The 27,811-nt window shown below is 37.8% G+C and overlaps 1 protein-coding gene across 2 annotated transcripts in view; it reads left to right on the forward strand.

The window, feature by feature from the left end:
• The first annotated feature begins 375 nt into the window (after nt 1–375).
• RBM44 (RNA binding motif protein 44) overlaps nt 376–27,811 on the forward strand; it is a 37,351-nt gene continuing 9,915 nt past the window's right edge. Inside the window, exons 1-12 of one of the 2 annotated variants that reach the window (XM_058533489.1) lie at nt 376–429; nt 14,978–15,068; nt 17,620–19,223; nt 19,511–19,569; nt 20,763–20,939; nt 21,688–21,871; nt 21,967–21,989; nt 22,124–22,208; nt 24,133–24,247; nt 25,040–25,168; nt 25,923–26,002; nt 26,110–26,183. In XM_058533489.1, the coding sequence (XP_058389472.1) occupies nt 14,996–15,068; nt 17,620–19,223; nt 19,511–19,569; nt 20,763–20,939; nt 21,688–21,871; nt 21,967–21,989; nt 22,124–22,208; nt 24,133–24,247; nt 25,040–25,168; nt 25,923–26,002; nt 26,110–26,183 (2,603 nt within the window). In that variant the 5' untranslated portion in view covers nt 376–429; nt 14,978–14,995. The remainder of the gene's footprint in view (nt 430–14,977; nt 15,069–17,619; nt 19,224–19,510; nt 19,570–20,762; nt 20,940–21,687; nt 21,872–21,966; nt 21,990–22,123; nt 22,209–24,132; nt 24,248–25,039; nt 25,169–25,922; nt 26,003–26,109; nt 26,184–27,811) is intronic. The other variant, XM_058533491.1, reaches the window with a different exon arrangement.

Genomic DNA, 27,811 nt, shown 5'->3' on the forward strand with positions numbered 1-27,811 from the left:
GAAGAAGGGACACTGTCGGTGGAAACTGATTGCCCAGGACAAGAGCTAGGAGCAGCTTTCCGGCCGCTGCGCCCAGACCAGCGAGCAGTTTGGTCTCTGCCCGCAGGGGCGGCTCCGCCCCGCCGTCGGGAGAAGCTTTCCGGGGCGGCGCTGCCCACCAGGCCCCCGCCCGGAACTCTTCTCCCGCCCCCGGCCTGTGCAAATCGCCGCGGATGACCTCGTTCCCGCTTTCGCGCCCGAATGCTGGGCCAATCACGGCGTCGCCCCTGTTGGCGCCAACCAATGGGAGCGCCCCGGCGAGCCCTGGGCGGGCCCCCGGCAGCCGTTACCCGACAGGCCCCGCGGCTGCACGCGGAGCACCACTGGCTCTGAGGCGGCGGTCACGACTAGACGCCTCACGCGTGGTGGCGGCGACGGTGCGACTCCGAGGTGCGATGGGCGTGGACGCGGGCCGGCAGGGCGGAGGCCGGGGGTTGAGGCGGGATGCGGCAACGAAGCCCAGTTATGGCGGGTCCCGGCGGCGAGGCCCGTCCCGGAGGGCCGCGGGTGGAGGAGGCTGTCGAGGGCTCCTCGGGCCGGCCTCGGGGAGGAGGCGAGCGGGGTCTGGGGGTCGGTAGGGCCGCCGCAGCCCCGGGCTTGCGCGCTCGTCAGGTGGCCTTGGCCTTCCAGAACCCCCCGATTTGGTACCTTGACGTTCGGTTCGCGGGCGGTGAGGTGGACTTACACCCCAAAAGGTCGTCTGGAGCTAAGTGGACATTCATTCACTCGTGTGTTTGTTGTTGTACGAGTGTTTGTGGGGCCACTACAGCGGGCGGGCGCGGGATCCAGTGGCCACCGGGACACTGGAGCACGAAACGGACAGTGGACATTAGTCGGTGACCCAAACGTGTGACGGTGGCAGAAGTGTGGGATGGTTTCCGGACTGACAGAGGTTCCTGATCTAGTGTGAAGGGCCAGGGAGGTTTCCCTGAAAAACGGATATTTGGGGTGAGACTTGCGGGTCAGGCAGGAATTAAAGGTGGTTGGGGGTGGGGCGGGGAGAACGCATGTGGCCCCACTCGTTTGATCTGGAACACACACAGTGCCAAGGCTAACGCAGAGCCCGGGCCCGTGGAGGGTCTTACAGGCCGTACTGAGGTTTTAATCTTTATCCAGAGAATAATGAGTTTAAAGCAATAGGTGAACTGATCAGATTTGCATTTCGGAAAGATTACTGTGGCCAGATAGGACGTTATTGCTGTAATGTGTGTGGGAGTCAGCGGACTCTGGACTAAGATGTGTCAGGGGTTAAAATGGAGAAGACCTGGACCATGGGGATGAGGGAGAGTCATGGGAGAGTCCTGTGGTTTCCAGCTTGGTTCCGGGATTGAAAATCCGGGAGGGAATAGTTTGGTAAATGAGAACTGGGAGAACAGAATAACAATGGGTATATACCTAGGAGTGGAATTGCTGGATCACATGGTCATTCTTTGTTTAACTTTTTGAGGAACTGCCAGGCTGTACCGTTCCCATCAGCAATGTATGAGGGTTCCAATCTCTCCGTATCCTTGCCAACGCTTATTTTCCGTGTTGGTTTTTTTATAGCCATCCTACTGGGTGTAAAGTGGTATCTACTTGTGGTATTGATCGCATTTCCCTACTGAATAATGCTGCATTAAGAATATTTTCATGTGTTTATTGGGCATTTGTGTATCTTTGGAGAAATGTTTATTCAAGTCCTTTGCTCATTTTTAAAATTGGGTTGTTTGTCTTTTATGGTTGAGTTGTAAGAGTTCTTTATATAGTCTGGATAATAGACCTTTGTCAGGTATATGATTTGCAAGTATTTTTGTTATACTAAAATTTTTCCTTTTGTCTAAGTCTTTGACTTTGGGAGTCTGTTCATATTTAAGAATGAAGCTTGCAACACACTGAATGCAGATTTGAATGCAGAATCACATGTGAATGAGAATCCAGCTTGTTAAGCCAGATATTAAAGAGATTTGCAGAATACAAATGTTCTTCTTACTAATTTTTTTGAAAATATACATTTTTTTAATTTAAAATATTATGTTAAGTAATGGGTTTATTATTGTTTATGAATAAATTAATAAATATTTTAAGATTTTCTGTTTTAATTTTTAATATGATAGGTCTTAATAGATGGCACCCACATAAATACACCTTGTGGTTCTCAATATTTTTTAAGAATGTGAAGAGTTCCTGAGTCCAAAAAGTAAGAAAACCACTGATCTGGGGCCAGCCTGGTGGCATAGTGTAGTTAACTTCAGCATGCTCTACTTCCATGGCCTGGGGTTTGCGGGTTTGGATCCTGGGTGAGGACCTACATACCACTCATCAGCCATGCTGTGGCGGCAACCCACATACAAAATAGAGGAAGATTGGCACAGATATTAGCTCAGTAACAGTCTTCCTCAAGCAAAAACAGGATTTGCAACAGATGTTAGCTCAGGGCCAGTCTTCCTCACCAAAAAAGAAAGAAAGAAAACCACTCATCTATTCTAATGTCAATTATTTTGATAAACTAGCTTTCTTTTCATTTTACTCTTTATTTTAAATATTTACCTGTTATTCCTAGAGTAGGATCTTTACTGACTTAAATAAAATCCCTTAAGCCAGGTGTTACTACGTTACAGTTTTTAATGTGGTAAAGAAGTCCATAAATCCTTTAAATTATATGTGTGTTTATGTGCATTTTCTCAGGGAAGTGAGTGTATGACTTTTATCAAATCTTCAGCAAGTCCATAACCCCAAAGGTTAACAACTACTAGCCAATCTTATGGCAGTAAAAATATTAAAAGGCTATCAAGCTCTTGGTATTTGGCCAATTTTTTTCTGTTATTAGTTAGAAAGAATTTGTGAAACGTGAAATTGGAGGTTGAATACTTCCAGTCTAGAAAATTTCTAAGCTCCACATCTATATATCTATTTCAATTTCTATGTGTTCTAGGCACTTAGAACTTATGTATAAAAATGAACTCATCATCTCCATTGCTCCCCACGCAAAAGCAAAATAATATAAAACACAGAAGAGTATTCCTCCTCCTAGATTCCTAGTTCAGTGAGCGTACCATCAGTGATAATGAGTTCACTTTTGTGTGTGTGTGTGTGTGTGTGTGAGGAAGATCAGCCCTATGCTAACATCTGCCAACCCTCCTGTTTTTTTTGCTGAGGAAGACTGGCCCTGGGCTAACATCCGTGCCCATCTTCCTCCATTTTTCTTACATGGGACGCCGCCACAGCATGGCTTGCCAAGCGGTGCGTCTGTGCATGCCCAGGATCCGAACTGGTGAACCCCGGGCCGCCGCAGCAGAGCGCGTGCACTTAACCGCTTGCACCACTGGGCCGGCCCCATGAGTTTGCTTTTATACATAGTAAGTCTAGTTATTCTGTCTCCTCTCCTTACCATTCTCTTACTTGGTGGCCATCCCATATTTGTCCTCTTAACTTGAGATGCTCTGTTCCCTTCCCTGCTCATTAGTCTGGTTAGCCCCTATGTGACCTTATGATTTAGCTATGTTTTTTTTTTTTTTTTTTTTTGGTGAGGGAGATTTGCCATGAGCTAACACCTGTTGCCGATCTTCCTCTTTTTGCTGAGGAAGATTGACCCTGAGCTAACAACTGTACCCATCTTCCTCCACTTTATATATGGGACGCCGCCAAGCATGGCTTGATGAGCCATGCATTAAGTCTGAACCCGGGATCCGAACCTGCGAACCCTGGGCCGGGGAAGCAGAGCACAGGAACTTAACCACCACGCCACTGGGCCAGCCCCTAGGTGTCACTTTTTTAAGCTTTCCCTGACCTTTGTCAGTGCAACTGTGCTATGTTGTTGTCTACTTAATTGTCTGTGAAATTCAAAGTAGAGGTAGGTTACGTTTTTCTTACTCAGAATTTTAGTTTTTAATTGCTTTTTAAATACAACTCTCAGTTTTAAAAACTCCAAATGCATTTTGTATGTGTGACATTATATCCTTTATGTCAAAATCAATGCTAAATTGATTTAATAATAGTGTAGCTAACTCCTACTTGCTCATCTTTCAGATCTCAGGTTAAATGACACTTCTTCAGGAAGGCCTTCCCTAACCCGTAGATTAGGTCAGGTCTTTTCATATTTCCCATAGCACCTTGTATTTCCCCAAATCTCTAAATTATGGAAATTTCCCAGGGTGTTGTTTCTGGGCCCCAAATTAGGCTGTGGAATCTGTATTTTTAAGAAGTGTCCCAAGTGACTCACATCAGGCAAGTTTGAGAAAAAGTACTCCATAATAAGATTTATGTGTTCCCTCATCATCCTCCCACCCCACTTTTGGAAATTGCTTATTTGTTGTGTGTCTTTGTTCAGCTCTGTGTCCCGAACACTTAGCATATGACTTAGCAAATAGAGGTTCAGTCATTATTGAATAATGTACTAAAGAATGTTTTTCTAGAGTAAGGTATTCTTTCCTGAAAGTGGAATGTAATTTCTTGGTAATAGAGTAGGTATATGTTTAACATCATAAGAAACTGCCAATTTCCCAAAATGGTTTTAACAATTTATGTTCTCTCTGGCAACATATGGCTTCCAGTTTGACCATATCCTCGCCAATATTTGGTATTATCAGTCTTGGGCAGGGAGGGCATTCTAGTGAGTGTGAAGTGATGTCTTGGTGGTTTAAATTTGCATTTCCCTGATGACTAATGATGTTGAACACTTTCTCATACACTTAAGAGCAATTCATCAATTCATATGCCTTGTGTTATGTGTATGTGAAGTAAATGTCCAAGTATTTTTTTCCTTTTTTTAGGTTATCTTTAAAAAAATTCTATATGTATGCGTTCTTTACATAATCTAGATAACAGTCCTCTGTTAGATATACAAATTGTGAATATTTTCCCCTAGTGTCTGGCTTGTCTTTTCACTTTTTTTCCCCCCACAATAAGAAAGAATGTTTGGTTTTTTTAACATTGTGAAAATTTGGGTGTACATTATTGTTTTTCATTTTCTGAGTAGACTTCATCGTGGTCATCCCGAGTAGTCTAATTATTGTCCATCACCACACATATGTGTCCCTTTACCCCTTTCACCCACCCCCCACCCCCCTTCCCCTCTGGTAACCACTAATCTGTTCTCTTTATCTGTGTATTTGTTATATTCCACATATGAGTGAAATCATGCAGTATTTGTCTTTCTCTGTCTGGTTTATTTCACCTAACATCGTACTCTCAAGTTTCATCCATATTGTTGCAAATGGGACAATGTCGTCTTTTTTTAATGCTGAGTACTATTCCATTGTATATATATACCACATCTTTATCCAGTCGTCAGTTGATGGGCACGGGTTACTTCCATGTCTTGACTATTGTGAATAATGCTGCAGTGAACATAGGGGTGCATAGATCTCTTTGGATCATTGATTTCAAGTTCTTTGGATAAATGCCCAGTAGTGGGATAGCTGGATCATATGGTATTTCTATTTTTAATTTTTTGATAAATCTCCATGCTGTTTTCCATAGTGGCTGCACCAGTTCACATTCCCACCAGCAGTGCATGAGGGTTCCCTTTTCTCCATATCCTCTCCAACATTTGTTGTTTTTTGTCTTGTTAATTATAGCCATTCTGACTGGTGTAAGGTGATATCTCATTGTTGTTTTGATTTGCATTTCCCTAATAATTAGTGATGTTGAACATCTTTTCGTGTGCCGATTGGCCGTCTGTATAGCTTCTTTAGAAAAATGTCTGTTAATATCCTCTTCCCATTTTTTGATTGGGTTGTTTGTTTTTTTGTTGTTGAGTTGAATGAGTTCTTTATATATTTTGGAGATCAACCCCTTGTCAGATAGGTGATTTGCAAATATTTTCTCCCAGTCGGTGGGTTGTCTTTTTGTTTTGTTCATGGTTTCCTTTGCTTTGCAGAAGCTTTTTAGTCTGATGTAGTCCCATTTGTTAACTTTTTCTTTTGTTTCCCTTGCCCAGTCAGACATGTTACTTGAAAAGATGCTGCTAAGATCAATGTCAAATAATGTACTGCCTATATTTTCTTCTAGGAGTTTTATAGTTGCAGGTCTTACATTCAAGTCTTTAATCCATTTTGAGTTAATTTTTGTGTATGGTGTAAGATAATAGTCTACTGTCATTCTTTTGCATGTGGCTGTCTAGTTTTCCTAGCACCATTTATTGAAGAGACTTTCCTTTCTCCATTGTATGTTCTTGGCTCCATTGTATGTTCTTGGCTCGTTTGTCAAAGATTAACTGTCCATAGATTTGTGATTTTATTTCTGGGCTTTCAATTCTGTTCCGTTGATTTCTGTGTCTGTTTTTGTGCCAGTACCATGCTGTTTTGATTACTATAGCTTTGTAGTATATTTTGAAGTCAAGGATGGTGATGCCTCCAGCTTTGTTCTTTTTTCTCAGGATTGCTTTGGCTATTCGGGGTCTTTTGTTGTTCTATATAAATTTTAGAATTCTTTGTTCAATTTCCATGAAAATATCATTGGGATTCTGATTTGGATTGCCTTGAATCTGTAGATGCTTTAGGTAGTATGGACATTTTTACTATGTTGATTCTTCCAACCCGTGAGCATGGAATATTTTTCCATTTCTTTGTGTATTCTTCAGTTTCTTTCAGTAATGTCTTATAGTTCAGTGTATAGGTCTTTCACCTCTTTGCTTATGTTTATTCCTAAATACTTTATTCTGTTTGTTGGGATTGTAAATGGGATTGTACTCTTGAGTTCTCTTTCTGTTAGTTTATTATTAGTGTATAGAAATGCAACTGATTTTTGTAAGTTGATTTTGTACGCTGCAACTTTCCTGTAGTTGTTGATTATTTCTAATAGTTTTCTGATGATTCTTTAGGGTTTTCTACATCTAGGATCATGTCATCTGCAAACAGTGAGAGTTTCACTTCTTCCTTTCTAATTTGGATTCCTTTTATTTCTTTTTCTTGCCTAATTGCTCTGGCCACATCCTCCAGTACTGTGTTGAATAGGAGTGGTGAGAGTGGGCACCCTTTTCTTGTTCCTGTTCTCAGAGGGATGGCTTTCAGTTTTTCACCATATGAATGATGTTGGCTGTGAGTTTGTCATATAGGGCCTTTATTATGGTGAGGTACTTTCCTTCTATACCCATTTTGTTGAGAGTTTTTATCATAAATGGATGTTGGATCTTGTCAAATGCTTTCTCTGCATCTATTGAGATGATCATGTGGTTCTTATTCTTCATTTTGTTAATGTGGTGTCACATTGATTGATTTGCAGATGTTGAACCATCCCTGCACCCCTGGAGTAAATCCCACTTGATCATGGTGTATGATCCTTTTAATGAATTGCTATATTTGGTTTGCCAGTATTTTGTTGAGAATTTTTGTATCTCTGTTCATTAGCAATATTGGCCTGTAATTTTCCTTCTTTGTGTTGTCCTTGTCTGCTTTGGGAATCAGGGTAATGTTGGCCTCAAAGAATGAGTTAGGAAGCGTTCCGTCTTCTTTGATTTTTTGGAATAGTTTGAGAAGAATAGGTATTAAATCTTCTTTGAATGTTTGGTAAAATTCTCCAGAGAAGCCATCTGGTCCTGGACACTTGCTTTTTGGTCCTGGACACTTGTTTGGGAGGTTTTTGATTACTGTTTCAATCTCTTTACTTGTGATTGGTCTATTCAGATTCCCTATTTCTTCTTGATTCAGTTTTGGGAGGTTGTATGAGTCTAAGAATTTATCTGTTTCTTCTAGATTATCTAATTTGTTGGCATATAGTTTTTCATAGTATTCTTTTATAATCCTTTGTATTTCTGCAGAATCTGTTGTAATTTTTCCTCTTTCATTTCTAATTTTGTTTATTTGAGCCTTCTCTCTTTTTTTCTTGGTGAGTCTGGCCAAGGGTTTGTCAATTTTGTTTATCTTCTCAAATAACCAGCTCTTGGTTTCATTAATCCTTTCTACTGTTTTTTTAGCCTCTATTTCATTTATTTCTGCTCTGATTTTTATTATTTCCCTCCTTGGCTGCCTTTGGGCTTTGTTTGTTCTTCTTTTTATAATTCTGTTAGGTGCAGTTTAAGGTTACTTATTTGAGATTTTTCTTATTTGTTGAGGTGGGCCTGTATTGCTATCAATTTCCCTCTTGTGACTGCTTTTGCTGTATCCCATACGGGTTGGTATGTTGTATTTTCATTTTCGTTTGTCTCCAGGTATTTTTTAATTTCTCCTTTGATTTATTCATTTATCCAATGGTTATTCAGTAGCTTGTCTTTTCACTTTTTTAGTAGTCTTTTGATGAGCAGAAGTTCTAACATTTTGCTGAAGTTCAAATTAACAACGTTTTTATTAACACCTTTTGTATTCTATTTAAGAAATCTTTGCCTACACCAATGTCGTGAATATATTCTCCTTTGTTTTCTTTGAGAAACTTACAAGTTTGGTTTTCACATTCAGAAATATGAACCATCTCACTTTTGTTATTGTATATGATGTGAGGTAGGGCTCCAGGCTTTTTTCCCCGTTGTAAAAATCTAGTGGTGCTAGCACCATTTATTGAATATGCCTTAGACCTTCCTTTCCATATTGAATGGAATTAGTGCCTTTGTCTAAAATCAAATGACTCTCTTTCTGGACACTCAGAATCTGTTCCTTAATGTATTAGTCTAACGTACTAAACTGCCAATACTGTAGCTTTATAATAAGTCTTGAAGTATATATCATCCAACTTTCTTCTTCTAGATTATTTTGGCTATTCTAGGTTCATTGCATTTCTATATGTTATAATCAGCTTGTCAACTTCTACCAAAAAATTCTTCTGAAGTTTTGATTGAAATTGTGTTGAATCTATAGCTCAATTTGTAGAGAACAGATCTTAACAGTATTAAGCCTCTCAATACATGAATGTAGTATATCTCTCCTTTTATTTAGTTTCTCTTTAATTTCTCTTAGCAGTGTTTTGCAGTTTTCTATATAAAAGTCTTATACATCTTTTGTTACATTTATTACATTACATTTCATTACATTTAGCTGATATTTATAACTACCTTCTTCTACTACCTATTGTATATTCCCTTGGTCTTCAGTAAGCACTTCAGCTGGTAATGGCTCTTTACCTGGTGGAGTGACCCAAACCTTTATTCCTGAAGGGTCTGGGCCATTAGTGTAGTGCTGACTGGATTGGGTTTTGGTAGTTTCTCATTTTCCTAAATCACAGGGCATGGTAATACTAACAGACTCCCTAAGGAATCGCCTGTATTCCAAAGATACTTTTGCTTACCCCCTTTGTGGAGTAGTAGTCCAATTTCCCCTTGGTAGTCCCAAGGGGAAATAACCCCAGCCAACACTGTAACCCCCTTCCTTGCCTGTTGATTCAGAGACATGAGGAGCCCAAAGTGACCAGGTGGCAGTCTGAACTTCTAGTTCAACAAAGTCATTTCTCCTGGTGGAAGCATTTCTCCCTCAGGAACTAAGACCTTGAGGCCAGCAGAGCACAATGTTGTGGGAACAGGGAGCAAAAATTTTGCTAGTAGATTACTAGGGGTAATATTGAGTGGTGACACTCCCATTTATACCCTTTAATTCCTGGACCCATGAAGTTTGGCTATCAGAGGAACAGCGCTATATATTGGATGCTGATTTAGAGCATATGCAGCCTTTTGGAGAACCTTGCCCCAGCCCTGCAAGGTATTGTCACTTTGCTGGCATTGTAACTGAGTCTTCAAAAGGGCATCTACTGTTCTATCAAGCCAACTGCTTCAGGATGGTGGGGAACATGGTAAGACAATGAATTCGTTGAGCATGGGCCCATTGCCCCACTTTTTTTTGCTGTGAAGCGAGTTCCTTCATCAGAAATAACACTGTGTTGAATACTATGACAGTGGATAAAGCATTCTATAAGTCCACAGATAGTGGTTTGGGCAGAAGCATTGCGTGCAATGAAGGCAAATGTGTATCCAGAGTAAGCATCTATTCCAGTGAGGACAAAACACTGTCCCTTCCATGATAGAAGCAGTACAGTGTAATCAACCTGCCAGGTAACTGTCTGATTACCCTGGGGAATGGTGTCATATCAGGGGCTCAGTGTTGGTCTCTGCTGCTGGCAATTTTCCAAACTGGCCTTGGTGCTTGGAAGTCCATGCTGCTGAGTATATGCATAACCTCCATGCCTGCCACCATAGCCCCTTTGTTCATGAGCCCATTGGGTGATGACAGGGTGGCTGGGGAAAGAGGCTGACTGGTATCAATAGAATGGATCATCCTATCCACTTGATTATTAAAATCCTTCTCTGCTGATACCCTTTGGTGAACATTCACATAAGACACAGATATTTTCACATCTTATGCCCATTCAGAGAGGTCTACCCACATATTTCTTTCCCAGATTTCTTTGTTACCAATTTTCCAATCATGTTCCTTCCAAGTTCCTAACCATCCGGCCAAACCACTGGCCACAGCCCATGTATCGGTATATAATCACACATCTGACCATTTCTTCTTCCAAGCAAAGTGAACAACCAGGTGCACTGCCCAAAGTTCTGCCCAGTGGAGGATTTCCCTTCACCACTGTCCTTTAGGGATGTCCCAGAGAGGGGCAGGTAGTGCTGCAGCTGCCCACTTGTGGGTAGTGTCTGCGTATCATGCAGAACCATCTGTAAACCAGGCCGGAGACTTTTCCTCCTCTGTCAACTGATCATAAGGAACTCCCCATGAGTCCAGAGATGCAGCCTGGGAGAAAGAACGCAGTGTAGCAGAAATGGGGACCGTGGGCACTTGGGCCACTTCTTCATGTAACTTATTTGTTCCTTCAGGGCCTGGTTGGGCCCGATCACATACATACCAGATCCATTTGATGATGGAATGTTGCTGTGCATGCCCAATTTTATGGCTTTATGAGTCAGATAACACCCAGTTATGGGCACACACCATAATGGGCAGCTCCGGTTGCATAATAACTTGCTGGCCCATGGTCAAGCGTTCAGTCTCTACTAAGGCCCACTAGCAGGCCAAGAGCTGTTTCTCAAAAGGAGAGTAGTTATCTTCAGATGATGGCAGGGCTTTGTGCCACAGTCCTAAAGGCCTGCACTGCCATTCACCTATCAGGGCCTGCCAAAGACTCCAGACAGCATCCCCATCTGCCACGGACCCTTCAAACACTATTGGATATGCTGGATCATATGGACCAAGTGGCAGAGCAGCTTACATAGCAGCCCAGACATGTTGCAGAGCCTTCTCTTGTTCTGGGCCCCATTCTAAACTAGCAGCTTTTTGGGTTACTCAGTAAATGGACCAGAGTAACACAACCAAATGAAGAGTATGTTGCCTCTAAAATCCAAAGAGGCCCACTAGGCATTGTGGCCTGTTTCTTGGTTGTGGGAGGGGCCAGATTCAACAACTTATTTTTTACCTTAGAAAGGATATCTCAACCTGCTCCACGCCACTGGACTCCTAGAAATTTCACTGAGATAGAAGGCACCCGAATTTTAGTCAGATTTATTTCCTACCCTCTGACACACAAATGTCTTACCAATAAGTCTAGAGTAGTTGCTGCTTCTCACTCACTAGGTCCAATCAGCATAATGTCATCAATGTAATGGACCAGTGTGATATCTTATGGAAGGAAAAGGTAATCAAGATCCCTGCAAACTAAATTATGACATAGGACTGGAGAGTTGATATATCCCTGAGGTACGACAGTGAAGGTGTATTGCTGGCCTTGCCAGCTGAAAGCACTCTGCTTCTGGTGGGCCTTATGGACAGGTATGGAGAAAAGGGCATTTGCCAGATCAAAAGCTGCATACCAGCTACCAGGGGATGTGTTAATTTGCTCAAGCAGTAAAACCACATCTGGTACAGCAGCTGCAATTGGAGTCACCACCTAGTTAAGCTTATGATAATCCATTGTCATTCTCCAAGATCCATCTGTCTTCTGCACAGGCCTAATAGGAGAGTTGAATGGGGATGTGGTGGGAATCACCACCCCTGCACCTTTCAAGTCCTTGATGGTGGCACCAATCTCTGCAGTCCCGCCAGGGATATGATATTGCTTTTCATTTACTATTTTTCTAGGTAGAGGCAATTCTAATGGCTCCCACTTGGCCTTTCCCACCATAATAGCCCTTACTCAACAGGTCGGGGAACCAGTGTGGGGATTCTGCCACCTGCTAAGTATGTCTTTTCCAGTTACGCATTCTGGAACTAGGGAGATAACCACAAGATGGGTTTAGGGACCCACTGGACCCACTGTGAGATGGATCTGAGCTAAAATTCCATTTATCACCTGACCTCCATAAGCCCCTATTCTGACTGGAGGGCCACAGTCATGTTTTAGGTCTCCTAAAATCAGTGTTAGTTCAGAGTCAGTGTACAGTAGTCTCTGATAGTTCTGATTATTTCCTTTTCCCCAGTGTACAGTTACCTTGGTAAAAGGCTGTAAGTCCCTTTGGGGAAGGCTAGGAGAAAGAGTAACATAAATTTTTATTAGTATATTTGAAGTCCTTCCTCAAGAGGACCCAGCCTCCCCTTCATTCAAGGGGTCTGGGTCTGTAAACTGGTACAACGCAAATCTGGGAGTTGATTAAGGGGCCATGACTCTTTTTATGATTCAGCGTAGAGTTTTGTTCACTTGACCTATAACTTTTCTGCTTTTATAGATCAAATAAGAATTTAGTAGGCTTAATAGAAACTCATATAGGATAGATCTTTGATGGCCTTTTCAGTTTTTTCTATGTTTGGTTTTCTGTTCAGCTTTTTCTATAAGTCTTTTTTAAAAACTATTTTCCTTGAAAATTGCCTATTTTGGTTAAATTTTCAAATTATCCATCAGAGGTGTATATAGCAATCTAAATTTTTTAAGTACCTTTTTATCTCTTGTTAAAATGCTCCTTTTATCATTACTAACTTTTGTTTCAGTCCTCTTTCTTAGTGAGATTTGTCTGGTATTTATCTACTTTAATTTTTTCAGAGGCTAGATCTTGGTTTTAGTTATCATTTTTACTGTTTTTAAATTTGTCACTTCTGGGCTGGCCCCGTGGCTTAGTGGTTAAGTGCACGCGCTCCGCTACTGGCGGCCCAGGCTCGGATCCCGGGCGCACACTGACACACCGCATCTCTGGCCATGCTGAGGCCGCATCCCACATACAGCAACTAGAAGCATGTGCAACTATGACATACAACTATCTACTGGGGCTTTGGGGAAAAAAAAAAGGAGGAGGATTGGCAATAGATGTTAGCTCAAAGCCGGTCTTCCTCAGCAAAAAGAAGAGGATTAGCATGGGTGTTAGCTCAAGGCTGATCTTCCTCACACACACAAAAAATAAATAAAATAAATTGGTCACTTCTGCTTTTGTCTTAACTAATTCTATCCCCAACTTTTTTTTTTTTTTTTTTGGTGAGGAAAATCTGCCCTGAGCTAACATCTGCCAGTCCTCCTCTTTTTTTGCTGAGGAAGATCCATGCCCATCTTCCTCTACTTTATATGGGACGCCGCCACAGCATGGCTTGACAAGCGGTGCATCGGTGTGCGCCCGGGATCCGAACCGGTGAACCCCAGGCTGCCGTAGCAGAGCGCGCGCATTTAACCGCTTGTGCCGCCGGGCCAGCCCCAGTCCTTAACTTTTTTGGTTTAAAGACTTTAGTTCTTTTCTAGATTCTTCAGTTGACTGCTTATTAATTCATTTATTTTAGTTTTACTTAATAATAAGCATCTAAAGCTATGACTTCTTTTGGTTATAAATTTGCCCAGGTCCCATATATTTTGAAAGTCTGCGTTCTCACTGTCATTAATTTTTTTTCAATTGTCGAAGTTCACACTGTTTATTAAGTGTCTAAGTCAGGATTCAAAAGCTAGACAGGCTGTCTCCATGGAGTGAGCTCTTATTTCTGCTTTATAACGTTTTCTCATTGTAGAACAGGGAGAGTGAACTTAGATGATTTGTTCAGGATCATTGATTGGAATAGTTCATTAGGAATTGTAACAAAATCAGTTCTTTTTTCCGAAACTCATCAGGAACGTTTGTAATACCTGGTCACCAGAATTCCATTGAAGATACCTAGGTTTTTAGGGGTGTAGACAGTGAAGATAACTAGGGGCCATAAGGTTCAAAATGATTTTGTGGGTTGGCTGGACATTTCTTCTGCTGGTTTCCTCTGGGGTCACTCATGTGTCCATTGAGGTACCTTGGTTTTCCTACAAGTGACTAGCTTGGGCTTTCTCGTGTGACAGCTGGGTGGAAAGAGCCATTGTCATTAAGTTTTTTTAAACAGCTTTATTGAGGTATATTTTGCTCATTTCAAATGTACAATTCAGTAATTTTAGTAACTTTATCAAGTGGTGCAACCATATCACCACAAAACAGTTTTAGAACATTTTAATCTCTCCAGTAAGATCCCTTATGCCCATTTACAGTTAACCCCTCTTCCCATCCCCCACCCCAGGCAGCCACTTATCTACTATCTGTCTCTATAAATTTGCTTTTTCTGTATATTTCATTTAAATGGAATCATACAATATGTGATCTCTTATCTGGCTTCTTTCATTCAGCATGATGTTTTTGAGATTAATCCACAAGGTTACGTGTCAGTAGTTTGTTCCTTTCTGTTGCTGAAAGATATTCCATTGTATGGATATATCCTGTCCTTGGTTTTTAATAAGTCTGCAGTTTGTTTTGGAAATATTTTTGATTCAGGTTTGACATAAATAGAGTCACATTGTAGCCTTTAGTACTCTATTTTTTTTGGATTAAGACTTTTTTGGAGTCCTAATACATTGGTGTTTTATTTTTTTTAATGTTTCTTGGAAATTTTAGAAGAATATGTCTTGCCTGTTTAAATAGTACTGTCTTCTATGTAGCTGTCAATTCATGCTTTTAAAAAAGTTATTTAAATGTTCTATCAGTTCTGTTTATTAGCCCTCTTATATTAGAATCTTTGACTATAATTGCCACTTTGTCAAATTCTTGTTTTCTGCTAGTTTTTTAAATATAATGCTGAGTATAATAATAGTTCAATATTTACACCTCTTCTAGAATACATATCTTTGAGAGATGCAGACCACTGCAGTGGTGGAGACAGCTTCTGGTAAACGCTACCACAATAATGGAGGAAACATCCAGAAAGGTGAGGAGCCAGACCAGTTGCTTTTATTCTGGGCGAACAGAGATACTAAATGTAATTGGGCTAGATAGTTCCCCTCCAGTGTTGCTACTTTTTAAGCCTTCCTCCCAGTAAGGTTGAAAGATTCAGCATGTTTTTAACTTGGCAGACTCACTCCGGTGATTTTTGGTGAATATGGTTAGCCTACACAGGACCTCTCAGGCAAAGGAAAGATTTAGGGATGAGAAGGTGAACCGGAAGAGAGGGTTTCTGTCCAGCCAGGCTTTCAGGAACTGCTGACGGGTACAGTTGCCTTCAGGGTAATAAGTGGAAAGTGGACAGGTTGACCTCTGCTAACCAAATTGTATATGTTTCGTCTTAACACAAATCTGAGATTTATTTTTCTGTGGTAATTATAGAAGAAAAAATAAGAAATAACAAGAGCATATAAAGCAAGTTGACTAAACTTTATGTGCTTATGAATATATGTGGTTTTAACTATTAAGAAGACTTTAGAATATGATAAAAAATGCTATTTCAAGTCAGAAGGGAAACAGTGGATTATTCAGCAAATGGTATTAGGACAATTGACCATCCATTTTGGAAAAAAAAATTAGATTCCTACCTCATGCTAGAGAGAAAAATTAATTCTACATAGTGTAAAAAGGCTAAGTATTACACACATTCATAGAATTAGAATACATTATAGAAGAATACTTTTATAATCATGTGGTAGGGAAGGCCAGAGAGACAAAACTCGGAAGTCAGAGAAGAAAAGACTGATCCATTTAACTAAATCTTAATAAGCGTGGTATGACAAGATATTATAAAAAGTTAAAAGATAAGCAACAAATTAGGAAAAAGTCACTTATATTATAAATATGAAAAACAAAGAATTAGTATCTAGAATATATAATGAGCTCTTATACAAATCTCTAAGAAAAACACAGTCAGAAAAATGAGTTTCTAATTGAAACTAATACTGCTCTCCTTAGCTGCAGTCCCATCTTTATAACAGCTTATTAGACATTCGAATCTGGATGTTTTATCACTAAGCTCAAACTCTCTCTTCATCTTCTAAATCAACTCTCTTCATAAAGTCCCTATCTCTCTAGCTCCAAATATTCCCATTCAATTGTAATACCAAGTTGTAAACCTTAGCATTATCTTAGTGATGTTTAAGAAGATGGTGGCCAATTGGTGAGTCATGAAATCAGTTTAGCTGATTGTGATCAGCTTTGTTTTTTAATAAAATAAAATAGACTAGAAAACACTAGAATACACTGAACATAGTTGGAGTAGTTACTGTTTTGTAAAATTTTTGTTTCACTTATACACACACTTATATATGTATGTGTGTACTAGATCTTGATATAAAACGTGTTCTTAGTCAAAAAAATATTTGAAAGCCACTAATCTCTCTCTCCCTCATGTACCATTCCTAATTGACCGCCAGGTTTTGTCGGTTGTGGAACTTTTACACTAATCTCTTCTCCAATCCCACTTCTGCACTCTTGGTCTATCTTGGTCTGTCTGCATTCTTGCTTCATTCTTACTGTTGCCAGAGGTGTCTAAACTCAATTTCATTCACATGACTACCCTTTTAAGAAGCTTTCCATAGTCCTCTGTTGCCTTAGAGTAAGAGCCTTAGCACATCATAAAAGACCTCTTTTCTGTTCACAGCTCTTGTCATCCACATAGAGCTATTTCATTCTACAAGCTGGTTTATAATTTCCTGAAAGTGCCATCATCTTTCACACAGCTAACTTTGTACATGCTGTTTGATTTGCCTAAGATAACTGTATGTTATCTTTGTAACACTTTGTAGCATTTGCCTACTCATCAACACAACTCTGTCAGCACGCTTTAACTATATCATATTTATGTGTGCTTTTCCAATCTGTGACCCTTATGAAAGCCATAAGTATTTGGGTGCGGCACCCATGTCGTCTTTCCTTTGTTTCTACAGTGCCTAAGGCTGGCATAGGAGGTACCCAAAGACTACAAATGGAGTGGCTGCCTTATAAATAGTAAACTCCTTGCCATTGAAAGAGTTCAAAAAGCATCTTGGCTACTGTCTTAGTCTGCTGGGGCTACTATAACGAAATACCATAGCTTAAAGAACAGATATTTATTCTTTCACAGTTCTGGAGGCTAGAAGTCCAAATTAGGGTACCAGCATGGTTGGGTTCTGTTAAGGGCTCTCTTCCTGGCTTATAAATGGCCGTCTTCTTACACTATCCTCACATAGTGGAGAGAAAGAGAGAGCAAGCTCTTTGGCACTTCTCCCATCTTAAGGGCCTCACCCTCATGACCTCATCTATCCCTGATTACCTCCCAAAGGCCCCACCTCTAATTACCATCACATTGGGGGTTAGGGCTTCAACTTACAAGTTTTGAGGAGGGGACACAATTCAGTCCATAGCAGCAACCATAGGGATATTTGTCATGGATAATGTACAAAGTATTCCTACACTGGGAAGAACTTGGACCAGATCACATCTAAGGTCTTTTCTAGTATTTAAATTCTGTGATGTTGCTGCTGTTAACATTTTATCCTTATTTTTTTTATCAGATGAGCCTTCTAATCCTAAAAAAGAAAATTTGTTACTATCTTCCAATGGTAATGAAGCCAAATTGACTTTTCTTGATAACTGGGATTCCTTGGCACTAGAACAAAGAGCTAATGACAAAGAAATCAACTATATTGACAAAATAGATTTATTGGAGCCATCTTTTACTGTGAGTCCAGATACTAACGTAGAGAGTATTCACTCTCAGTCAAGTGAGTTTGAAGACAGTACTGACTATGCTTTCTTGAATGAAACATACTCTATACATTATTCAGAGTCAAAACTAAAGAATGAATATCTTATTCATTTAAATTCAGAATTAGATTCTGAAATGCAAAAAGGAGAGGAGGTGTTTTTTGATATTTTGGAATACCAAGGTAATAAGATTATTGGCTTGGAAAGAATCTACAAGATTTCAGATGATGATTTTAAAGAAACCTCTGAAGATGTGCAAAAGTATGATATAGATGAAGACTCACAGCAGGAGTATCACAGTGCAGAAGAACAAGAATATATAAGTAACAATTTATCTTTTGGCCGAACAAAAACATTAAACATATCTAATCTTGAAGTTGTTGGATTAAGAAATTCAGGTTATGAAGTTAAAAGTGCTAGCAATCTAAAAGATAATCATGTTAAGTTAGAAAGTAGTTCTAGCATCTCTTTAGATTCAGCTGATGTTTATGGACAAGAAGATTCACCTCATGTCTCCAAATTTCAAAATTCTGTTATGTTAAGAGAATATCATAAACCAAAGCATGAAAAGTGGAAGGAACAAGAGACTAGTTTAATGTACCACTCAGTATTTGATGAAACTGCACTAAGGAGTAGTCCTCTTGAAAACCAGGAATCTGAATCCAAGAGTGGTTTCTTGAATCCTCAAAAAGCATTAAAAACTAAAATTTATACTGGCAAAATGAAATCTCAAATAACTGAAAGTAAAGATTTTTGTGTAAATGCAATTGCTGAGAACAAAATGTTACAACATCTTGAAAATCCTAGCACATTACCACAGGACAAAGCTTTTGAGACATTACTCCAACCCTGTAAAAACTGTCAGACTTCCTGGACCTCTGTTTTTGATGATTCAGTAATTTCTGCCTGTGGATGTTCACATTATAAAAGCCTACAAAACACTCCTAACCCAGCTTTAGATTGTTCTGTTACTCTACCAAGCATTGCAGTCAAAGATAATCAGGCAACAGAAGCAGCTAGCCCCTTAAAAGTTGCTAATGACAGTACCACAAATAAAACATGCTTTCACAATACGGAAGGACCATGTCCTGAGTCAGTTGCAGCAAGTTGTGCAGTCACAGTTAATCAGACAGTGGATGTTAGCACTGATTTTAGGGCTTGTTTCACAACCAGCAGGGCGACAAGTGCAAGATCTTCTGTAGTATCTACATCAAGCAACACAGAGATAACAATGATGAATAAGAAACGGCCTGGTGAATGGCAAAGTGAGAAACAAAGAAGTGTGGCTTGTAATACAGATTGGTCGTACAGTCAAGATCATGAAGATACACAGATGGCAATGACAAAAGGACCATTGGGAAAATCTCTCTCAGTTGACAGTTTAAAACCTAATGGAAATTTCATAAATAAGGTAAAACCAATATGATTAAGAATAAAATTTTATTTGAATTTAGAAAGAGGCAGTGTACACTAATGTAAATGTTTTGCTTCATTGACTTATAGCAGGGGTTCTTGAGGCTTTTGTGAGGAAATGCTAGATGAAAGGGAACAGGTGAATAGATTACTATCAGCTCTATCCTCCAGCTGTTGCCACAAAGTCAATTAGAAATTGGGTTTTACATTTTGCTAGTTTGGAACTGCAGATACAATGTGTTGTCTATCATGTATTTCTAATCTGATTTTAAATCATGTTTTCAGGATTCTCTGGAATTAAGAAAAACATTTGATACCATGGACTTAAAGAAACATCCTGAGAGGTAAGTCAGATGTATAAGTTTGCAGATACACAGGGGGAAAACATCAAAATAGTAATTTGCTTTTTTGTAGGAGCAAATGGAATAATAGCTAAAAGGTACTTTTAAGAAATCGTCTGCCTCAGCCGTTTGCCTTCAGACAAATAAATATTAGGATAATATAGAATATTAAAGCTTTCCACTTATTGAGATTTCAGTCTCAATAATTCCTTCAGAAACTCATGGCATCTTATCTTTATTTATCCAACCCAAATCCACACTGATTTAATTACTCCAGTTTCTTTCATTTGATCCCCTGTAGACTAAAACAAAATAGCACCTTTGGAAAACGTCATATATTTGAGGAAGTAAATACCTACTTTCACTGGGGTATTTTAATCTTGATTTTAATTAGTTGTATAATTTACTTTGCATTTGTTAGATACCTTTATAATTCAGAACCCAATGGAGAACCAGGAAGTGGGGGAAGGGAGAGAAAAGAGGAAGTCTCTGAGAAGCATGAAAATTAGTTTTCATGCTCTGAGGTCATTTACTTTTTCCTTCATTCATTCTTCATTCTTCTAATGAGTTTAATACGGTACCCAATCCTATAAAATTAAGTAGAAGGTTGGTTTCCAGAGACAGAAGTGTTGAAAACAACTGGAAGTGGCAGCTAGTAGCAAGGGAAGAACTAACTATTAACCAAGAACTATTAACATTCACAAAACATAGTGATTTGGGGCTTTTTGATATAATAACACATCAAAATAGTTGCTTATAATAATGACCCTTAATTACTAAGAAAAATGTAAAGTATGTCTCTTGTTTAGTTAAAAGATAACACATTTAAGAACAGTTTCCATCCAGAATGCTTATAGCTTGAAAAAATATTGCCTAAAGCTTGATTTAGGTTGAAAATCTATTGATTCTGGATAAATAAAGTCAGTACTTTACTTTGGAATCCTTTTTTGGTAAAAGAAAGAGTGAATTTGAGAATTGTTTACTTCCTTGACTTCTAGAAAGAATATATTTAGCTTTGATCTTGACATCCTTATTTTCTCCAGCTGTAATGTGTTCCTACAGCCTTTCCATCTTTAGTAGAAATTGACTTAAACTTGACAGAGAAATGTAAGAAATTTAAAATCAGTTTCTAGAGGCATGTCATTGACACAGAAAAATATTTGGAATCTTACCTAATGCAGATTTTTATTTTAAAGGGAACTTCAACTTTCTAAAGAAATGGAGAAGAATTTGCCATCAAAGTGCTGTCAGAGAATAATGCAAAGAGCCATCAAAGCAGAGTTACACCTTTTAAATGTTCACTATCAGATGTGTCATCGTCATTGCAGTGATATTTACAAACTTGTAATGGAAAACAGGGAAGGATTAAATAGGTGATTGTTAATTTTAAATCTGTATCTTCTTAGATATTTATCACTAGCTTTAGGGGCTGGCCTGGTGGCGTAGTGATTAAGTTCGCACGCTCCGCTTTGGCAGCCTTGAGTTTGCAGGTTCGGATCCTGGGCACAGACCTATGCACTGCTTGTCAAGCCATGCTGTGGCAGTGTCCCATATAAAGTAGAGGAAGATGGGCACAGATGTTAGCCCAGGGCCAATGTTCCTCAGCAAAAAGTGGAGGATTGGCAACAGATGTTAGCTCAGGGCTAATCTTCCTCAAAAAAAAAAAAGAAATTTATCACTAGCTTTAAATGTATTCTAGAAAATTTCTTTAATTTTCATTTTTCAAGGGCAAAATGAGGGGTAGATTGTAACTGGGTTTGTTAGCTGCCCTAGGGGTAATGGACTTTAAAAAGTAGTGTGTTTGAATTTCATGGAGAGGCAGTAGTGCATGTTGGGATGATGAATCCAGGTAAAAGATGGATTTGATGTTTCTTATAAAGTCCAAGTACGGATGAAGTCAGTTGGAGGGTTTTGTATTTCTCTCTGGCTTATATATTGAGGGTTGCTTGTATTGCCCCTAGAAGAACACATCTTCTGTGGTTCATTTTCTTTTACTAAACATTTGAAAGAAAAACTTTAAAGATCTGGTAGAGTTAGAACTAAGAATATAATATAGTGTTAATGTTAAATGGATGACTTGGGCCTAAATAATTTAGTTTTGTGAACTTCACTTTGGAACAGGAATTTATCAAGTAATTCTACTAAGAAGGAATTAGGATCAGCACTACTGTCTGTTTGGGGAGACTTAAAAGTTAGATACATGAGTTTGAAAGAACAACTAAACAAGGGTGTACCACTGGAAGAGCTACCCCCACTGTCATTAGAATCAAAATTATTATCTACCTTCTCTACTTTTACTTTCAGGGTACGTATTTATGTTTTATGAATAAAATTTTTACTTCATTTAGACAGAAAACATTTTAAACTAAAAGATTTTTCTTTGCTTCTCTCTCTTTCCAGCTAATGAAAGAAGAACCACATGTGTAAGTTATGGTTTTATCTAATTTAGAATTCATTAGATATTAAAAATTGCTTAATTCAGTTAACTTTAAGTTTTCTGTTTTGGTTCTTATTCAGAACATTGATAAATTCTTTAGTGAAATGTTTATCTGTTTAGTCTTTCAGGAGCAGATTCTGAACTGGATAATCAAAGTACACATGATGTTGACATTTCTTCGAGCCTAAAAAAGACACTCTCTCAAGTGAGATTTTTTAAAAGTAGTTCATCAGTGTAAATCTTTGTAAATCTTTGATTTTATGGCTTAAGCGAAGTAAACTATAATTTTCAGAAGGTCTCACATCCTTCTTTTCACTCAACTGGCTTATTTTGTGTACTGCTATTTGAGGGATATAACTGATTAGAAGGAACATAATTTCCTGATCAGACAGATGTCAGTATGTTGAGTAGGGTAACCATATAATTTACCATCAAACCAGGAGAATGAAAGGTAGTGATGTTAATAATTCACCATGACAGTAGGTATAAACCCAAATGTCTCAGGCAAACCATGACTTATGGCCACCATCATGTTGACCCAGTGTGGTTAAAACTATCTTCATCTCATAAGGTAGAGTAAAGTAGTAATCCCATTCGTTTTAGACAGCACAAAGTTTTAATTCCTCCTTTATTGAACTGATGAAAATAGTTTTTAAATGCGTTTTATAGGTTTTCTTGATCTCTTGTTCCCTCAAGGAAATGCTTGTCAGATGACAGTCTGTGTAAGAGCACTCTGCAGATTGTGAACTGATATAGAAACATAAATTACATTCCATTATCAAGTGAGGCAATGGAGTAGGAAAGGCGAAGTTTATTTCTACTTTCTGACTTTGTTCTTAACCCTGAGGTTATGTTATTTGGGTAGTGTTAAATAATAAGATGCCTTCCAAAGCCAAAAGTGAAATACTTGATTGATTTATATTCCTTTCTATTAACGTAAATGATTAAAAGTAAATTACTTTAGCAATTTATTTATTCCATTGTTCTACTCCTTAAAAAAAACTCAATTATCCACAAAAAATTAACAGATCTAAAACTAGATTTTTATATCCTCAAATTTCTTACATAGTTTGCTTAAACAACTTGTCCATTTAATGATATATAATGTTCTGGAGAGTTTTTTTTTTCCATCATTATAATTGTAGCAAGGTATTACCTGCTTTTCTTTTCCTTTTTTTTTTTTTTTCTGGTGAGGAAGATTAGTCCTGAGCTAACATCTGTTGCCAATCCTCCTCTTTTTGCTGGGGAAGATTGGCCCTGAGCTAACATCTGTGCCCATCTTCCTCTATTCTATCTGGGATGCCTGCCACAGCATTGCTTGATAAGCAGTGCATAGGTCCATGCCTGGGATCTGAACCTGTGAACCCTGGGCCACCGAAGTGGAGCACACAAACAACCACTATACCACCGGGCCGGCCCCAAACCTGCTTATTTGGGAAGAACAATAGATTATTTTTTAAAGTACAAGATGCAGATATAAAATAATTTTTATAATCTTAGTTTTGGCTCTAAAACACTGTCTATTTTAAGTTGGGGTTACATTTTAATACCTAGCTTATTAAATTAGCAGGTTATGCGTGAAAGCCAGTATAGTGTAGTGTATCTAAATTTCAGCTACTTATGTACCATCTTCACAGTTTTCCATAGCCATATATTACCTGTGTTATTTGCTTTGTATTTTTCTTTAAATGATTCTCCTTTTTAAATAAATTTGCATGTAAAGAGTAACTTACTATTATATGTGGGAAAGAAATATTACTTCCCATAAATAAAAGGTATACATAAGCACCTGTTAAATTAAATATTTATATGTATACCTCCAGAAATCATCTCAAGTACTTCTAGTGTGTGTATGCCACACTTCGCTAAATAATGGTAGTGTTAGCATATAGTCAAATATACATAGGCTGGCTTCATGTCCTAATTCTTGTTAACTGTGTGACAGACATAAAGCAACAAGTTACTTAGATTGTTTGCTCACCTGTAAATTCGAGTTGGTAATGATTTTGCTCTAATAGCCTTCATTGTTGTGAGGTCTAAATAATGCCAGTAAAGAGAGCCCATCACATAATCAGAGTGCATTATCTGTTAGTCCTGATTGTTGTTGTTTTTATTATTTGAATCCTCAGATGTCTTTATTATCTGACAGTAGTCATCCTAAACAAGATACATCACCCAGAGAAGATGGTTTAAAAAATGGCGATATAGATGTAGACTTTAGTCAATTGAAACTTGATGATAAAGGTCAGCATAAAAATGTATTGTCTTGTGTCATTGCTAGAAAACAAATAATACGGTTTAAATATTCCTCGTTCCCATTCATTAAATAAAAATAAATATTTTTAATTGACCGGCATCATTCTGATTATGAATGTTAAGTATGTTTTTATTATACCTACTGACATACCTACTAATATATCTGATAATGCCAAATAATGCAGACTTTTATTCTTGTGGTTCATGTTTTCCAATCTGGAAATTCTTTCTTCTGTCCAGTTTGTATCTCTATAAATTGTGTGTAATTTTGTTTTGTTTTGTCCTCTGTGAAAAGAGACTATAATCATTCCAAATCCATATAATCTACCCATTTGGTGATGGGGAGAATGTATGTCTCCTGATTCTGAATCATTAATTCAATTTTTAATGAAATAAAGAGCTGCAGCACTGCTTAATCCCTTTTTAAAGATATTTACTGTTAGTCTGTGTATAAAAGTAATATGTCTCTCCTTCAATAGAGTATAATTTAAAAATCAGAAAAGTATGGCTTTTAATAAGCCAGGAGGCAGTGTTAATTAAAGGAAAACTGGGAAGCAGACCACACTCCAACTGAAAAGGAATTCTTTTCAGGGACTGCTGAAAATCCCTTCTCAGAGAATCTTTATGCTTAGTTCTCTGATTTTGCTAATATTTATTTTTATATTTATGTATAAACTAGTAATCATCATCATGCTGATTCATTCTGAGAAGCTTTTTAGATAATTTCTCAGAGGGTTAACATTATACATAATTCATAGCAACTTGTGTTCAATTTCTCAGACTGCAAAAATTATCGAGAAATAAGTGAAGACTGGTTTGATGCTAAAGAGAACCTGACGGGAGTTGACTTCTCAGGCATACAAGAAAATCAAATAGAACAAGAAAGAGGAGATTCAAAGTTAATGCTAGGTTGGTTCTTAACAGTTTACTAAGAAATCCTAACCTAGCTCATTTGTAAAATATTGCTTACCATCTTCTGCACTATTTTGGAGAACTGAGTTAATATTTTATTCCTGTTTGTGGCTTTTCTTCATAAATATAAAAAATGAGAAAATGAGCCATTTGGAGGTCAATTTTTTAAAGAGTAAATAAAGAAAAAATATATCTATAATCTTAATATGGTTTCCAAAATAGTACTGTCTAAATCAAGATATTTGTCCCCTACTTTTTTTCTTATGTGCCATTACTATTACCACAAACTATATACCTGCTATTGATATTTGTCTGATGTAAAGGTTTTCTCGGTGTCATGTTTCCCCAGAGAAGGAAAGGATGTAGAGAGACCCCTAGCCAGCATTAACAGGCAGGGGTTAGGATCCTGTGTGCATCCAGCATCTTAGATAGCACTTCTCTGAACCAGAGATAAATGGAAGACACTTTTCTTAGTTATGATGTAATTGATTACTCTGTTTAGATGTTGTTCATCGGTTTTTGAGCTACAAGAGACCTAATAACAACCAATCCAACCTCTTTATTTTTAAGATATATGATGAAGGCCCAGAAATCTTGATCTTCAGTCTCATGCTGATATTTGCTAATAATGTTATAAAAAGCTTTGTGATAATAAAAGAATGAAATATTTAACAATTTTAACATTTTATCTTAAAAATATCTATAAAAAAATGGCCATCTTCTGTTGTATATTACATTTCTCCACAAGCAGAAATGAAGAATGTTGAACCCTTACGAAGAGATAAAGGTTATTTGATACATGTTGGTGGTCTCTGTCCTTCAGTGTCTGAGGTATGCCAGGATTTATTTTTGAGCTTCATTTTCAAATCTATTAAATTTCATATTTTGATTCTTTGTTGTTTTTTCTATCTTTCACAAACTTTTATTTCTCCTTTTAGGCTGATTTAAGGTCTCATTTCCAGAAATACCAAGTTTCTGAAATATCAATTTATGATTCTTCTACTAATTACAGGTATGTTTCCAAAATTCAATAAATGTGTATTTAGTGGGTGTCTGCTGTGTGCCAGAGGTTCTGTACTAGACATCAGCCACAGTGGTGATAGAGTCAGGGGCCATACCCACAGGGGTTTTCCAGCCTCGGAGAGGGACACACGTCGACAAATAGCTGCAATCATTCATCCGTGCTGTTCTTAATCAGATCTTTCCTTCATTATACTTTTTAACTTGTTATTAATGGTATATAGGAGAGTTACTGATTTTTGTGCGCTTTATCTCGTTTCATACCATTTCATAGAAGCAGTAGAGTACATTAGTTAAGAGGATGGGTTCTATAGCTATGGCGTGGGTTTGATTCCCAGCTCTCTCAGTAACCTGATGAATAAATTTGGACAAGTTACTTAACCTTTCTGTACCTCAGGCTCTTCATCATGAAGTGAGGATAATAATAGTAGTACTCTTCATAGCATTGCTATGGAACTATTATTAGTTAAATAAGTAAAGCAAAAGGAATAAAGCCTGGCACGTAGTAGGGCTCAGAAAATTGTATTTAATTTTGTTATTTTTTATTTTAATTACTCTTTAGTTGATGATTTCGTATTTTTTAGATAGATAGCTACATCATCTACATATAGTCATTTCCAATATGTAACTACTTTCTGTTTTGTGACATTGTCAGAACTTTCAAAAGTATCAAATAATAATGGTGATAGCTTATGGAAATGCCTTTACTGTCTTATCACTAAAAATGATAGCTGTTTATTTCAGATTTGAAAATCTTTATCAATTAAGAAAGGATCTTATTTGTAATTGGGGTTGAAACTTATTAAAAGTAAGTGTTTAATTTTGCCTTAAGTGGAGTCACTTAAGATCATATGCTTTTTAAAAAATATTTGACCTATTGATATGTTGTTAATAAATTTCATTATATTGAAGTAGTGTTGTAATCATAACAGTATTTCTTGATGTGAAAGACTCTTTTAGTATCTTGTTGAATCCTTTAAAAAAAAAAACTTTGTGTTTTTTTATTACTTGAAGTCTTATACATTCTATTAAATACAAAAATACAAGGAGGTTATAAAAGTTTATCTGTTGTCCCATCTTTTGAAAACAGCTGCTCTTCAGATTTGGTATACATATATCCTTTTTAGGATAGGGCTGGTGCTTTCAGAGGCCAGCTTTTGCCCAACTTTCTCAGTTATATGGTTAAAATTCTGGTCAGATTTTCAAACACTTTTTTTGGTCTACATATTTTTCCACTACAAGGTCATAAGGACATTCTCTTATATATGCTGCTAAATGTTTTTAAATTTTGCCTCTCACATTTAAGCCTTTGATCCATCTGGAGGTTATAATTGTGTATAGGGATTAATTTTAATTTTTTTAGTATGCATAACTATTTGTCCCAAGACCACTAATGTGTGCAACTCTGTCATATATCAGCTTTGCAAATGTTTTACATTGTTTTAATATAAAATTAATAGGACATAATTAATAAGAAATGCTTATTATCTTTTATTTCCCATCTTTGATTTGTTTTTTATTTAGTTATCTTAAATAAATATTCCTCCTAATCCCAAGGTAAGTATAATAACTTTTTATTTTTAAGAGCAGTTATTCTTGTGAAAGATATATTTCAGCCAG

This window comes from Diceros bicornis, chromosome 37 (genome assembly GCF_020826845.1).
Source record: "Diceros bicornis minor isolate mBicDic1 chromosome 37, mDicBic1.mat.cur, whole genome shotgun sequence".
Lineage (NCBI taxonomy): Eukaryota > Metazoa > Chordata > Mammalia > Perissodactyla > Rhinocerotidae > Diceros > Diceros bicornis.